We start from the raw sequence: 15,354 nt of genomic DNA, 5'->3' as shown, positions 1-15,354 counted from the left end.
GGTTGGGAACCCTGAGGAGAATGAGGAGATGGGCCTGGGGAATTAAGGTAGGAATTGGGAGGTAGGTGGCATGGTGGCATGGGAAAAGCTCAAAGGGAGGGGGAACAGGGAAAAGGGCCAGGTTGGGAGGGAGAGATAGAGGGAAGCCACTGATAGGGAGCTGAGGGGGTGATCGGAGGCCAAGCAGGGGGCCTGGGCTGGGGAGGGTTCTGGAGAGAATCAGGCCTGAGGCAGCTTTCAGCACCAGCTTGGAGAAGGGGGAATAGGGGTTTCTTCCTTCCCCAGGCCAAGTTCTCTGAGTTGGTGACAGACAGGACCCAGGCTACTCACCTCTCAGTTGGGATCGTAGAAGGGAGTGTAGAGGCCAGACTTCTACTCTGCTCTTAACATACCTGTCAAAAGTACTTCTGAGCCGGAAGCTCCCTAACTCTAGCTGTGTGACCTGTGTGCCCCATCCCTCCCCCTTCCTCCATGGCAGCTGTTCCACAGCGAGACACAATGAACAAGCTTCTTGAAGGTCCCACTCCCCTTACTCGTAAAAGGGAGGATGAAGGAGAGAAGGAAGAGGACATATGCTAATGGGTCAGGGTTTTCAATTTGACTTTCTCCCCCATGCAGCTGATTATTTGAAGGGGGAAGGGGAAGGGGAAGGAGAGACAGCCATGGAACAGAAAGTGGAGGAAATACTTCCCAATTTTCCAAGGAGAGGAGGGCTGCAAAGATACCCCCATCCCAAACGGGCAGAGAGCATGCCTATGACATCAGGTATCAGGGCACAGTGAGGGCTTCAAATGTTATCAACCTTCCTCCCCTTGACCCCCATCCTTCCTTTCCAGTCTAGGAGTGAGCCAATTATTATTGGCAAAATTCCTTAATGAGGGGTGTGTGTGTGTGTGTGTGTGTGTGTGTGTGTGTGTGTGTGAAGGAGAAGAGAACTTGGTGAAGAATGGAAGGAGAGAGAAAAGAAGGGATGGGATTAGGAAGTGAGTAGAATGGAGGCTAGAACCAAAGAACTAGAGATACACTGTATTACTGAACTCCTTGGACTGAGTTGAGAAATGTGGATGGAAGAACTGGCAAAATAAAAACATGTGGAGTTAAGGGAAAAAAAAAGACAACTGGAAGTTGGAAGACCTGGGTTCTGCTTTGCCACTAATGAGCTGTGTGATCTTTGGCATGTGAATTCAGCTCTTTAGGACTTAGTCTTTAAAAAAAATTATAAATATGTATCTATATATAATTTAAATAACAGATTTCATTTAAATAAACCTAAATTATATATACATATATGTGTGTGCTTGGGGAGAAAACATATATATGTATATATTTTTTGGGGAAAAAAATATATATCTTTTTCTTTTAAACCCTTACATTCCGTCTTAGAATCAATACTTTGTATTGGTTCTAAGGTAAAAGATCGTTAAGGGCTAGGCAATAGGGCTTAAGTGTTCACTTAAGGGTCACCCAGTTAGGAAGTGTCTGAACCTGGGACTTCTCATCTCTGGGCCAAGCTCTCAATCCACTGAGCCACCCAGCTGCCCTACCTTTCAGCAAAAATGTGCCCTCAATCCCTGCATCCTAATCTCCCTGCCCCCATTGAGAACCACATCTTGATTTCTTCATTTGAAAAATGGGAAGGTTTGAGAAAATGATCTTAAGTTCTCTTCTGGCTCCCAAGTACAATAATTCTACAATGGGGTGATATAAAGCTTGGGGTAGAGTGAGCTAAGAGTTCCTGACAGGTATGTTAAGAGAGTCCATCCTTTCTTCTACTCTCCCTGCCCTCGAATGAGAGGCCAGTCTCCTGGGTCCCATCCATCGCCAGTTGTAGGACAGAGAGATATTTTCTCCTGCTTGAAGTTAGAGGGTCCTCTATGGGCAGAGGCAGGAGAGGCTTGGTCCTAGCTGCCAGGGGTGCTGGGCACCATTACTGAGAGGAAGGGACCTCCGGGTCTCTTCTCCTGCCTGCGTCCTCAGACCGTGGCTTCCTTACCTTTGCAGGTCTTTCTGTCTGGCTGTAACATGAAGCCTACAGGGCAGCTGCAGTGGACACCGGTAGCCGCATCGTGGCACTTGCTGTCACAGCCACCATTGTTGACCGCGCATGTCTCTGTTTTGGGGGGGAAGTAGGGGAGGAAGGAAAAGAATGTTACCAACCAGGAGGGGCCCCCAACCTCAAGGTCAATGGAGGCAAGCAAGGCCCGGAATGGGAGGCCTCGGCCCCCTCGGCGCCCTCACTCAGTCTTAGACAGAATCTGGAAGTCCAGGCTCCCATCCCCCTCATCTTTCCCCCTGCAAGTGCAGCCAAGCAGTCAGCTTCCCTGCCCCCAACTTGATTGAAACAAGGTGGACAGCAGCGAGGCAGGTACAAGCCAGAGCTGTCAAGCAGGAATGTGCTGAAGGGGGGTGGGGTGGGTAGGGGGAGTTTAAAGGGGGGAAAAGTCAAGTAGGGGTGGAGGGAGCTAGAATGGGTCTGTCTGTCAGGAGCAGAGATGAGTAGATAGGGCTCCCCTTTCTTCTCGACCTCCATCCCCTTCTTATAAGCCGGGTAGGGGTGGGGTAGGGTGGGAGAGACTTTACCCAAGGACATGGGGGAGGGGCAGGCCTAGGCACTGACTCTTAAAGGCCTGGACCCAGTAGCCTCAAGTCCTCAGGCTGGCAAAGAACTCCCAGAGGTCATTGGGTCCATCCCTCTCCTTGAAGTCTCCTAGGCTGAAAAGTACCTATTCATCTTTGGAGGAGACACCACGACTTCTCCTGGTTCAACTCTAGCCTAAAGCCTGCCCAGTTTAGGCCTATTTCCCTTTGTGTTGCCCAGGATGGAATCAGGCCAGATGCTCTTGAGCTCATAAAGGCATTTTCTATCCTCATTTCATCAGCAAAAACATCTGTAGGGTTTGGGGGAAGATGGATATGGGAGAGAAGTGGTGCAGAGGGGAGGGAATGTCTTGGGAATATGGGATAAAAGAGATGGAGAGTCAACAGAGCAAAGAGGCGATCATTTGAGACCTAATAAAAACCATTATGTTCAAGCTATGTTCCTTCTGTTGTCTCTGCCCTGACTCTACAGATTTTCCAGTCTCAGAAAGAATCTGTATCTGGGGAAAGGGTTTAGAGGGGCCTGAACAAGAGGAAGGAGACTTAAAACAGAAGAGATTCAGATTAGATGGAAGGAAAACTGCCCATTTACAACCCTGCAAGGCACTGGAAAGAGGGGGCCAAATGAGGCTATGGGCTTTCCTTAGGGTAAGCTTGAGACTCTCTTTTAAAGTAAAAAAATCTTTAGGTTTCTGCTTTTTGGGAGTCCCAAATAAAAAATCCTGGGATCCCCAAAGAAGCAGCAGAAACTTAGAAGCCAGCATATGGATGAGATGAGCTTTAGAACCTTCTGTCAGCTTGAGTAGGCTTTGACCCACAAGTTGAGGCTCTATTACTATAGGGAGTGGGACCAGGATTTAGAATACCCTGGGAATAACTCACTTCTGCCTCCCAACATGTCCCATCCTCTTCTTATACATGGAGCTAGGACTTTAACAAAGGGATGGCATTTTATTCAAATGGGTCACAGTGCTTTATCCAGCTCACCTCCCCTCTCATTCTCCCTCCTGACTTCTAGAGTTTTGTTTTGCTTCAACTTGACTTTCCTAAAAGGGGATGTAGGATCTTAAGTGGGTTCAGAACTGCTTAGGGGTATCCTAGACTCAGACTCTCCCAGGTTTCTCCAGACCAATGTGGAGATTTTGAGAACTTTGGGATGGAACCCTGAAGTCACCTCCTATGCCCAACTTTGATGTAGGAGCTACTAAGGTTCTGAAAGTGGGGCGAGGACTAGTAGAGCCTCAGGTGAGAGGAATAGGAACATTATCTCAGCCACCTTCTTGAGATCCTAAGGAGGAAGAGAAGCACTAGGGGCAGAAGGTAGATAACACTGCTGACGAAGAAAAAGGACCTCTCTAAAGGGGTCCTAGCAAGTAGAGCACTAGCTGCTGTAATTAGAGCAAGGTAGCCATTTCTAGGAGAGGAGGGCAGGACAATTTAAGTCTCCAGTCCTCTGCTCTCCAGTTTACCAACCCTTGACTTCTTGAAAAAGCACTAGGGAAGAAAAAAAGGACGGTAAAGGAAAAAACAAAAAGAAAAAACCCTGGTTGGGGGGGGTTCTAGAGTTTGGAGGGAATCAGGGGTCTGAGAAGCAAGCACCTTTGGGAGAGGATGCCTTTGACTCTATCAGCATCCCCATCCATGACTACATGGAGAAATATGCAGGGTGGAGCTGCTTGGACCTTTAGCTGTATAGAAAAGGATCAGAAAAGGCAGTTATGTCTGAAGCACAGTCAAGAACTCAAAGGAAAAATGGGTGAGGAAGACCTAGGGGCAGAGGGAGGAAGAAAAAACAGAAGCAGGGAAATGGAGCGCAGAGGAAATGGGAAGAATAAAGACAAGCAAGATGGACAAAGACTCTTTGGCCAGCTCTTGGGGACCCAGGATTCCTGCCACCCTCCTTTCCCCTCAGTAGGGCTCATGGTCAGGCTGCCAGAGTGAGCCTGGTTGGCAGGCTGGGGCCCAGCCAAGCCTAAGTGGGGGCAGGCCTGGTGGGGCATGCAGTTAGTGGGAGCCCCCAGCGGGTTAGCCCCTCCCTAAGCAAGCGAGCGAGCATGGGAGCATGGAGAGAGCAGATATATTTACCATTAGAAACGGCCTGGGGGGGGATGTGCTGCTCTAGCCGCCTTTCCCCTGTTTGACATTGTAAAAAAGCTGTTTAGATGCTGGGCAGGAGACACCTGGCCCTGTGGGCCCTAGCTCCTGCCCTGTGGACCGGAGCCAGCAGAGCCCCAGGTAACAAAGCCACTTTATTTCCAGAGCCCTCTTCCTTTCTGACATCTTATTTTCCTCACTACACCACACAGGGGCCAGGTTTACCTATCTTCTCTTAGAGATGGGAAACGCAGGGTCCAGAGAGTTAGGCATTTACCTAAGGTCACACAGCATACTGATGGTAAAGATAAGGACTAATCTCCAACTTTCTAACCCCTAGTTGAATGCATTTTACTTGTCTCTGAGACTAATTGTCTCGGTCTTTCTAAATAGACTAAGAGCTCTGTCTCCCCAAACATTCTTCAGAAGGCTCCTTCCACTAATAAACTTGGAATGGGGAGAATGTGAGAGCAAGAGAAAGACAGAAAATTAACTCTCTAGGGGAAGGAGAGAGGTGGTGGAAAAGGGACCCGCTGCAATTCAGGGAACAACCACATTCTCTGATGATCATGAGATAGGAGAAAAGAAAAGGATATGGAAGGGGCAGCTAGGGGGCTCAGTGGATAGAGCTAGGCCTGGAGATAGGAGGTCCTGGGTTCAAATTTGGCCTCAGATACTGCCTGGTTGTGTGACCCTGGGCAAGTCACTTAACCTCAATTACCTAGCCCTTATTGCTCTTCTGCCTTGGAATCGTGTTTCTAAGACAAAAGGTAAGGGTTAAAAAAAAGATATAGGAGCTAGAAAGGAACCCAAGCTAAACAGGCATCAATGTGGAGCATCTTTGGAAAAAGTAACAAAATAAACATTTTTTTAAAAAGCATGACCCTGGGATAGCCTAATAAAGAGAAATCAGGCATTTTTTTCTACCAGTTTTAAGCCTAGTCCAGACTATGACCAAGAATCTGTTTTGAGCTCCTTGACTTTGGAGGACTATGGGGAACAGGTGGGATGGGGGAAGAGAGCCCCAGGGAGAGTTGGGAGGTAGGAGAAAGAAAAAAGGAAAGAATCTGGAACAATCTAATCTGAAAAAGTGAAGACCCTACAAATGCCCCTCAAAAAAGCCTTCATTAATGAAGATGAATACATGGAGAGAAAATGTAGTGGGAGGGGTTTAAACTTAAAATAAGGAAGACCCATGAGGGATAGTGGTCCCTTGAGCAGGTGACTAAGGGAAGTTGTACACAAACACATGACAAACTTGGATATCTTTGAGTGCAAAAAGACCCTATGTTCTTGTGGTCTGGGGAAGGGGGAGCACAGCCAAGAGTGTCACGGCTGGATCTTTGGGGTGAGGGACTATTGTCATTGAATGTTACATGAGGTGTGCATTATTAGGACGCGTGGGGGACCAATCAAAGACATTCCACCTTCTCCATTCTAGCTGTGTGATCTTGGGCAAAAACACTTAAGCCCCTGGAGCTTTTATTTCCTTATTATCTATATGAGTAATAATGGTTGCAGGGAAAATGCTTTGTAAACTTAAAGGCACTATAGAAATGGGAGCTGTTATTAAGATTCCTGCCATTTTATTGCCTGTAGTGGCTGTTCTGAAATACCCATCAAAGAAAACGAGCTCTGTGGGAGAAATGGAGAAGTGCAAAAAGGGGGTTGGGGTTGACTGTAGTTCAGGGAACAACCACACACTCTTGTGTTTCTTTTGGCCAAGCATAATAAGAGCTCCTGCATCGCTCAGGATTCGGACCCTGGCCAGACTCAGTCCAGCAGAGCCCTGTCAAACTGAACCAAAGGGCTCTTCAGGTTAGGGCCCTTTTTGGTCCCTCACCTCTCTGAAATAACTGCCCTTTGCCACCTCCTTCCTTACCTCCCTGGGGAATTGATTTTTCTTCTTGTCTCTAAGAAGCATTAAATGCTTGGTGAACGGAATTGCATGGGACTTAATTTGACCCTGTGACTTGAGAGACAGTGTGTAGGGCTGAAAAACTAAGGAAATGGGTTCAAGATATAGATAAGCAAAGGAAATAGAAGCCTGGGATTGGGGTGGGTGAGGGCCTAGAGCTGCTGAGGGAGAGAAGGGACATAAGGGCATAAGGGGAAAGCTGAGAGGGAATACCATTCATGTTAGGAAGGAAAAGAGGAGAGAAAGTGGCCGTGGTGGGGAGGTGCTCGAAAGAGAGCAAAAGGAGACAACAAAGAGATATGGAGGAGAAGGGAAAGGTCCCTAGAGCCAGGGGAATCCCAACCTCTTCCAGGCCCTGCTTCCTATAGCTGAGAAAGGTGCCTGACTGCCTCAACCCACTTCTTCCACCATTTAGGTGTGCAAAGAGGATTATGCCAAGTCTTATTCAATTCCGTCAGTCACTGTCAGGGATTGGCTAAACTAAAGAGTCTTCTTTGGTCTGAGCTCTCATTCAGGGGCAAACAGCTTCATTTTGCCAATTTCCCCTCCATCCTTACCCCTTCCAGCCAAGATAGTGTGCTGTCCCCTTCCCTCTCTTCTTTCATCTCAAAGCAGTTGAAGTTTCTAATGTCTGTTATGCCAGGGCTAGCAGGAGACCCTCCCTGCACCCCCCCACAACAGCATCTGTCCCCAGGATTGCCCATTTGGTGTAAGTGTAATTATTTGGGCTCCTCCCTACCCCTACTTCACCTTTGCCCAGTGCCCATTTGCCAGTTTCCATGGCTCTTTCTCCCAGAGCTTTACCCACCAATGCATGTCTTTCCATCAGTGTGTAGCACAAACTTGACATGGCATCCACACTTGGGTCCTTGTTCCGTATCATCACATGTATGCTGACAGCCACCATTGCCGTAGTTACATGTCACTATAAGTTAGGGGAGAGGTGAACAATGAAGTGCTAAGTGATTAAGTTCTCCCTAGTTACTACCCCTAAATTAAGAACACTGAGCCAGCTTGTTCAGTGTCCCCTGGTCCTTTCCTTCCCCATAGTTCTTTCCCCCACCACTCTCTTTCCAACACTCCCTGCCCTCTAAGCCTCTCTCTCCATTACTTAGATTTTTCCTTTCTCCAGCACCCCAACTTACACTTGCAGTCTCGCTGGTTCTTGGTAAGTTCAAAACCTGGGCGGCATTCACAGGCAATACCACCCTTGGGTGTTTCACGGCATATATGGGCACAGCCATGGTTCTTGTTCATGCAGTTCATTCCTTCTAAAGAGGAAGAAGAATATATCAGCCGTGCAGCCTCTGGAGTCAGGGAACTGCTTGGAACATGGGGCTTGGGGAAGCAGGAAGACCTAAACTAAGGTCCTAAACCTCCCTCCAACCTTATCTTAGAGGGAAGTAGCTAACCCTGCATCTGAGAAGCCTTTCTTTGTTCTTAGCACACTTCCAAGGATACCAAAGTACCACTCTGTGCCAGGTACCAGTTGGCACAATGAACCTAGATTAGGCATCCATTCATTCAAATTATATAGTGTTGCCTCTTCCCAGAGAGTCTCAGTCTGCTGAGCCTTCCATTCTAGAAAATGCCTTCTAAGCACTCACTTATGGGTTTATGCACAGAAGGATACTATAGGAAAGCGTCCTTGTCTTCAAGGAATAGTCTAGTTGGGGAGATGACATATATATGACAAGTGAGCTAACCCCATAAGGACAAGTGTATAAGGAAGCAAACGGATGGGACAGAGTAAATGCCATCAGATAGGAGGTCACTAGAAGCTATACTACACAACTCCTTCTCTTGTCCTTCGTTACTTACATGGAAGGTAGCCACCCTGCAGACGGGAGTTAAGGAATCTGAGGAGGGTTTTAGCTCCTTCTGCCACTACCCCTTCAGGGGTAGCATCCCCTCTCCTCTGCTCTGCATCTGATTCCACAGTCACCATCCCAACCCATGCATGGAAGGTCTTTAGGTGTTTTTGGCACAAAGGACTGAATGTTGGACCCTCTGGCCGAGGCAGCAGCCATAGCAAGCCCAGGTGTTTAGAGTTTTACCCTACTTAGATGCATACGGCACAAATCCCATTTACCTCATACCTATCCCAACCCTATATTTATTCTCAAACCTATACTTGAATAGCATCTCGTACTCACCCTACCCTCACATCGACTCCAGTCCTACAATTAAAACACACTGAACCTATGCTCATCCTAACCCTACACAGCTAAGCAGCTAGGTGCCTCAGTGGACTGAGCTCTGGGCCTGGAGTCAGGAAGACCTGGGTTAAAATACAGCCTCAGACACTCACTAGATGTTTGACCCTGGGCAAGTCATTTTACCTCTGTTTGTCTCCATTTCTACATCTGTAAAATGGGGATATAATAGCAACTATCTCCCAGAATTTTTGTAAGATCTAATGCAATAGTCATTTTAAAGCCCTCAGTGCAGTGCCTGGCATATGATGTGCCCTATATAAATGTTAGCTATTATTATGATTATGATTACATCAACCTTTACCTCTACTCCATACCAATCTCTAGCCCTATGCTGACTTCGAGTCTTGAGATTACACTGAACATTCACTTATCCTCAGAGTGGGACTATTCTCATTCTCTGTCTCTCTTTCTCTGTCTCTCTGTCTTTGCATCTGTCTGTCTGTCTGTCTGTCTCTCTCCCTCTCCTTCTAGATGCAACAAGGTTCTACCTCCTCTTGTGGAACTAAGTCTTCATGGGATCCTTGGGCACAGTGAAGCAATTATAGGAGATTCCACTGAGTCATGTGGATGAGGTAGCAAAGGATAAGAAGGGTCTGGAGGTAACAGAAATAAGGGCTTACTGAAGGTCAGGAAAGGAAGTAATCATTCTCCAAATTGGGGTACTGACCTTCCGGCCGCTGGATACATGTGTGCTGGTTGTCGCTGAGGAAGAAGCCATCTCGACAGAGGCACTCATAACTGCCCATCATGTTGACACAGCTCTGCTGACAGCCTCCATTGCCCTCGGCACATTCATCCAGGTCTGCAGATCAAAAAAAGGTTAAGGGGGGGCGCAGTTGGGTAGCACAATGGATACAGTACCAGGCCTTGAGTTGGGAGGTCCTGGGTTCAAATATGACCTCAGACACTCCCTAGCTGTGTAATCCTGGGCAAGTCACTTGACCCCAATTGCTTAATCCTTACCACTCTTCTGCCTTAGAATCAAGAGGGTTAGGGCTTAAAAAATCCCCAAAATTTAAGGAAGCTTTAGGGACCATCCAGCACATGGGGAAGTGAAGCGGGGGACAGTAAGTAACCCAGACAGTAGCCCCTGAGGGTGGAAGGGTATGACAGTTTAGCAAACCCTCCCACCTCCTCTCCATCCCTCTCCTGCAACCTTGGGAGTTCTGGGAAGAAAGAATCATAGGAGAAGGGGCTGTAAGGGGCTTTGGTGGTCACTTAGTCCAGCCTTCTCATTTTACAGAGGAGGAAAATGAGGCCCAATGGAGAGTAACACAGACATGACAACAAGCAGCAAAATTTGACTCTAAATCCAGTGCCTTTCCCAATACACGATGATGATGTGTTGTCTTTAGTAACTGGAGCAAGTCTTCTCCCCCTCCCCCCACCCCAATTCAGCACACACCATTGCCTCCTGGGCTTAGCATGGAAATATAAACCAGAAGAAGGGCAAAGCTCAGGGTCAGGGAAATGGAGAGAGGGAGATGCTATGACCAGACCTGGAAGAATAAGCTGAAAAAGGAGTTAATGAAAGAGGGATCTCAGGAGATGGAGAAAGGCTTACGATGCTTATAAGAAGAAGTGAAAAAAAGGACCAAAAAATTAATTTAGTGAGGGTCCTATGGCTGTGAAATCAGAGCTGAGGGAGGGGGAAGGCAGACCAAGTTCCAGGCTCTTTGTGGGGCAGTGTCCATTTCTCTGGACAGGCCAAAGGCCCCAATATTCTCTCCTCCTCTCCTCCCTTTCCCACCATGCTCTCCCTCCCTCCACCCCCAGCCTGGGCTTACTGCCACACTCCCCAGACTCTCCTATTTTGGTTTAACAAAACAAAGTGTAGCAGTCTGGGAGGGAGGGATGGAAGATGATAGTGGAACAGCCAGGCCACACCCTGGACTCTGAAGGACTGAGAGAGGGCAGAAGGGTTCTCACCCCAAACTTATACCCCTCACACTTCTAAGTCAAGCTTACTTACTTACTTTCAAACCTCAGCCCCTTTAGCTCATCTCCTGAACGCTGCTCAGCAGAGCCGTTCCAAACAACACTGTGGGTCCCTCTTTGTTCAGTCTGACCCAAGAGGTAAAGGATGGGCCTTTTGAGAGCCTTGGATGCATCCCCTTCCCCTCTGCTGACCCTTACTATCCCAGAGCATCTCTACTACATATAGTAGGTATTAGCAGAGGAGGCTGACCTCAACCCTAACCATTCTCAGCCTTGAGATTCACTTACTAGAAAAAAAATTCAGGAGACTCTTCCTCTCTTCCTGTCCTCATCTCTGTCCACCTCAGTCCTGTTCAGGTTTTCATATTCAGCCCTTTCCCACCCTTTTTCTTTTTCCTTCCTTTTTTCTCTGTCTTTGACTCTGCTCCAGATTTAGTTCTGACTACCTCCATTCTCTCCTATTGTTCAGGGCTCGGCCTTATTTCTTCATAGGACAATTAGGCCCCCAGGGAGGTGAGATGTGGCAAAAGAACTCTGGAGCCCCAGATGGCCAGCCCTCCAGGCAGCTATTCTGTCTGACTCGTGTTGCTTTTAGAGTTTCTCACCCACTGTTGCCCATATCTGAATGCCAGAAGCTCTGTAGCATAAGGATGGGAGTTATAGTAATGAAAGAGTAGTCCAGGGTGTGAACCCTGGTCAGCCTCTGATCTAGGACTGTGTGGCTGAGGTGAAGGCATGGAGTCATGAAGTTGAAGGCATGAAGGCATGAAGATGAAGGCATGAAGGCACAGGATAAATACAGAGAGGAGTGTGGAACTAGGGCCAAGAATCAAGGCAGAAAAGTGGTAAGATCTGGGCAATAGAGGTTATGTGACTCACCCAGGGTCACACAGCTAAGAAGTGTCTGAGGCCGTATTTAAACCCTGGACCTCCCATCTCTAGGCCTGGCTCTCAATCCACTGAGCCATCTAGTTGTCCTCAAAGCCTATGAGTCTCGGCTTATACACTTAATTCCAGAGTGAGAAGATTCTCCTTAGCTAATGATCTCAAGGAAGTAGTCAATTTGAGAAAGTTAGTGATCAAGTGATCACTTAGCTCTAGCATCCTTATCTGTAAAATGGAGATAATAATAGCACCTACCTTAAATGGTTATTTTGAGGATCACCTGTGATGGCATATGTAAATTCCTATGTAAGCCTTAAGGCCCTATATCAGTGATGGTGAACCTATGACACAGGTGCCAAAGATGTCATGTAGAGCACTCTTTGTGGGCATTCAGCTGCTTTCCCCCTCTCCCCCCAAAAGTTTGTTACTAGAAAGGCAGAGGGACTCCAGTGGAGCTGCTCTCCCTCTCCCACCTGAGGACTTTTTTTTTAACATGCCCTGCCCTGCTGCCTTAGCAGCCCAATAAGAATTCATGGGGGGGTGGGGTAAGGTGAGTGGCTCACAGGTGGCAGAGCTGGAGGGGAGGGGAGCGCTCAGGCTTCCCCTCTCTATACTCGCTGAGAACATTCCTCACTTCACCCACCCCTTTGCCTAGCAGCCCAGTGGGAGAACTTTCTCCCTCTCCTGTGTGGGGTAAAGGGGGAGGCAAGGCACTCCGTCTAGGGAGTGGGGGTGGGGTCTGGCACTTCCATCTCTAAAAGGTTCGCCATCACAGCCCTATATAAATGGTAGCATTATTGGGTTCCATCACAAATCCTTTCCTTCTGGTTTTTACCCCTAAGAAGAATCTGAGCAAAGACTACTTTCTTCTTCTGCCTTTTCATTCCCATAGTAATTTCCCTATCAAATATCCTAGATCTGCTCAGACCAAAACCTGAAGTTCAGGGTCTTTAAGAACTTTTTTTCTTTTCTTTTAAAAATATTTTTCCATGTTTACATATTTTGTTTTCTCTCCCTCCCCTATTCCCTCCCTGCTCCCAGATGCAATAAGCACTTCCACTGGGTTATACAAATTTATCACATATCTATTTCCATATTATTCATTTTTGCAATAAAGCAGTCTTTTAAAACCAAAATCCCAAATCATATATCCATATAAACAAATGATAAGTCATTTGTTTTTCTTATGTGTTTCTACTCCCACAGTTTTTCCTCTCGATGTGGATAGTGTTCTTCTCACAAGTCCGTTGGGATTGTCTTGTATTAGCAAAGCCCATTACATTGTGTTGTTCCACAGTGTTTTACTTTCTGTGTATAATGTTCTCTTGGTTCTATTCATTTCACTCTGTATCAGTTCCTGGAGGTTCTTCCAGTTCATACAGAAATCCTCCACTTTAAGGACTTCTAATTTCTGAACACTAAGCACTAGAGTTCTATGAATAGCCCATAGCTAAGGGCTGCTAGTCCTCTTACTCTCTTCTCCATCTGACCTCCTTTTCTCAGAGAGAGATAAACAGAGCAGAATGGGGCAGCATCAGAAATGAGGAGACAAGAGAACCTCTGTGTATATGTATATTTTGTGTAGACTTCCTTGAAGTTGGAGGAAATGGAAGAATCTCTGTGTGTGTGTATGAATTATTTTGTGTGAACTTCTCTTGAAGGTGGTTCTTCCCTTGCTGAATGAAAATGGCACATATCCCACTTCTAGATCTATCTCAAAGCACCTAAATTCAAGATATTTTTAATCAATGGCCCTAGAATTTTTTCCATCCATGTGCAGGATGAATTTCTCTTTTGGGGATGTCCCTAGTTAAAGAATAACTCTTTCCTGCTTGTTTCAGAAGTCAAGCACTACCAGCTTTTAGGTATAGATATTAGCCATGGCAGGTAGCCCTGCAGAAAGAAATTTTATTGTCCCACCTCTCTACCTGAGAAATGTTTGTCATCTCCCTCCCTCCTTCTATTCAGTCCCCTTGCTCACCCAAACAATTATGTCCATCGTGTGCCAGGTGGAAGCCATCATAGCAGGTGCATCGGTAGTTACCAGGGATGTTAACACACTCATGTACACAACCAGCATTGTCATCCCTCTCACACTCATCCACATCTATGAGAGAATGAAAGGCTAAGACAATGATCAGTCCTCCCCTCTTCACCCACCAAGTCCACCAACAACCATCCAAATCTTCCTGGGTTCCCTCTCTCCCCACCCAAGGGTTGGAATCCAAGGATAGAAGTTCTCATAGTAGGAGACGGTAGGTCTCAGCCCCCTCATTCTCTTTCCCCTCTAAGTTGAGGGCTGGTCATGACTTGCCAGGTCTCTTTGGCTGACTGTCTCCTCTAGGCTCCTCTTCTCCCCAGCCTCACCTTTGCAGTGCTTGCCATCTCCACTGTAGCCAGACTTGCAGATGCACTTATAGGAACGAGGTGTGTTCTGGCAAATGGCATCAATGTGGCAGTTGTCAGTGCCCTCCACACATTCATCCACATCTATTAGGGGAGAAGGGATAAAGGTCAAGTGGGATCTCTGCCAGCATCCTCCCAAAGGAGTATCCTCAGTGCAGACTCTTCTGGGGTGGGCACCTCTCATGTTCAGAGCATAGGCAGTGGATGTTTCAGAGACTGTACACTCATTTATAAGTCCTTAGACCCCACCTAAGGCCAGATTTGATAGAAATCCAAAGAAGAGAGTGATTTTAGGGGCTCAGGAAGTTCTCCTGTCCTAAAAGTACCTCTTTCACCTAGTCAAAGAAGCCTAGAATTTCACAGTTAGAAATTTTTTCCTTTGAATTAAGTCTTTATCTGTGGTTAAAAAGTGAATATTCCTAGTATAGAAAACATTGAGCTATCTACATTTTAGTATGGATGAATTTACCATATCCTTTCCTGAGAGAAAGTTTTAATAGGGAGAATGAGGGAGAAAGCAAGAAGTTTGAAAATGGAATGAAAGCCATTAATAAGGTAAAGGAACACTATTAGGTTGATAGGAGCTTGTACCAGTGATTTGAAAACTGACAGTTCTCCTCAATTCCAGGTCCTCACAGTTGCCTTAAGGTAGCTAGATAGTGCAGTGGATACAATTCTGGGCCTAGAGTTAGAAAGATTCATCTTCCTGAGTTCAAATCTAGCCTCAGACACTTACTAGCTGTGTGACCCTGTTTGCCTCAGTTTCCTCATCTGGAGAAGGAAATGGCAAACCACTCCAGTATTTTTGTTAAGAAAATCCCCCAAGAGTAGAAACACAGAAGAAAAACTGCTTGATTACATGGGGTGATGAGGGGGGATGTGGTTGGGGATGTAGACGCTAAATGAACATCCTAGTGTAAACATCAACAACATGGAAATAGGTTCTGATCAAGGACACATGTGATACCCAGTGGAATTGCTCATCGGCTACGGGAAGGGGTGGGGGGAAAGGAGGGAGGGAAATAATGCGATTCTTGTAACCAAGGAATAATGTTCTAAGTTGACTAAATAAAATTTTCAAAAGAAAATCCCCCAAATTGGAATCATGCAGAGTTGAATACAACTGAAATGACTGGACAACAGAAGAATTGGTATGTAGATCCCTAGCACAGTCCAAAGAAGGTAAAACTCCCTAATGGAGGGGACAGTCCAAACTCTTCAGAGGTTTGTAAAGCTCTCAGCTAGGAGACCAGAGTGTGGGTTTAAAAAAAAGACTTCTAAAAAAGAACAGCACCT

General features: G+C 46.6%; 1 protein-coding gene across 7 annotated transcripts in view; it reads right to left on the bottom strand.

The window, feature by feature from the left end:
- The window catches only part of SCUBE3 (signal peptide, CUB domain and EGF like domain containing 3), a 52,300-nt gene that overhangs the window by 15,477 nt on the left and 21,469 nt on the right, over positions 1 to 15,354 (bottom strand). For 3 of the 7 annotated variants that reach the window (XM_007483729.3, XM_007483733.3, XM_056818078.1), the window contains exons 2-8: positions 14,020 to 14,142; positions 13,634 to 13,759; positions 9,497 to 9,631; positions 7,756 to 7,881; positions 7,419 to 7,535; positions 4,684 to 4,731; positions 1,994 to 2,110 (exon numbers count right to left, since the gene is read on the bottom strand). In XM_007483729.3, coding sequence (XP_007483791.1) covers positions 1,994 to 2,110; positions 4,684 to 4,731; positions 7,419 to 7,535; positions 7,756 to 7,881; positions 9,497 to 9,631; positions 13,634 to 13,759; positions 14,020 to 14,142 — 792 coding nt within the window. The remainder of the gene's footprint in view (positions 1 to 1,993; positions 2,111 to 4,683; positions 4,732 to 7,418; positions 7,536 to 7,755; positions 7,882 to 9,496; positions 9,632 to 13,633; positions 13,760 to 14,019; positions 14,143 to 15,354) is intronic. The other 4 variants (XM_001378335.5, XM_056818077.1, XM_007483731.3 and 1 more) reach the window with 3 other exon arrangements.

This window comes from Monodelphis domestica, chromosome 2 (genome assembly GCF_027887165.1).
Source record: "Monodelphis domestica isolate mMonDom1 chromosome 2, mMonDom1.pri, whole genome shotgun sequence".
Lineage (NCBI taxonomy): Eukaryota > Metazoa > Chordata > Mammalia > Didelphimorphia > Didelphidae > Monodelphis > Monodelphis domestica.
The sequence above is the reverse complement of the archived record's forward strand: the minus strand, read 5'-3'. Positions and strand labels throughout refer to the sequence as shown.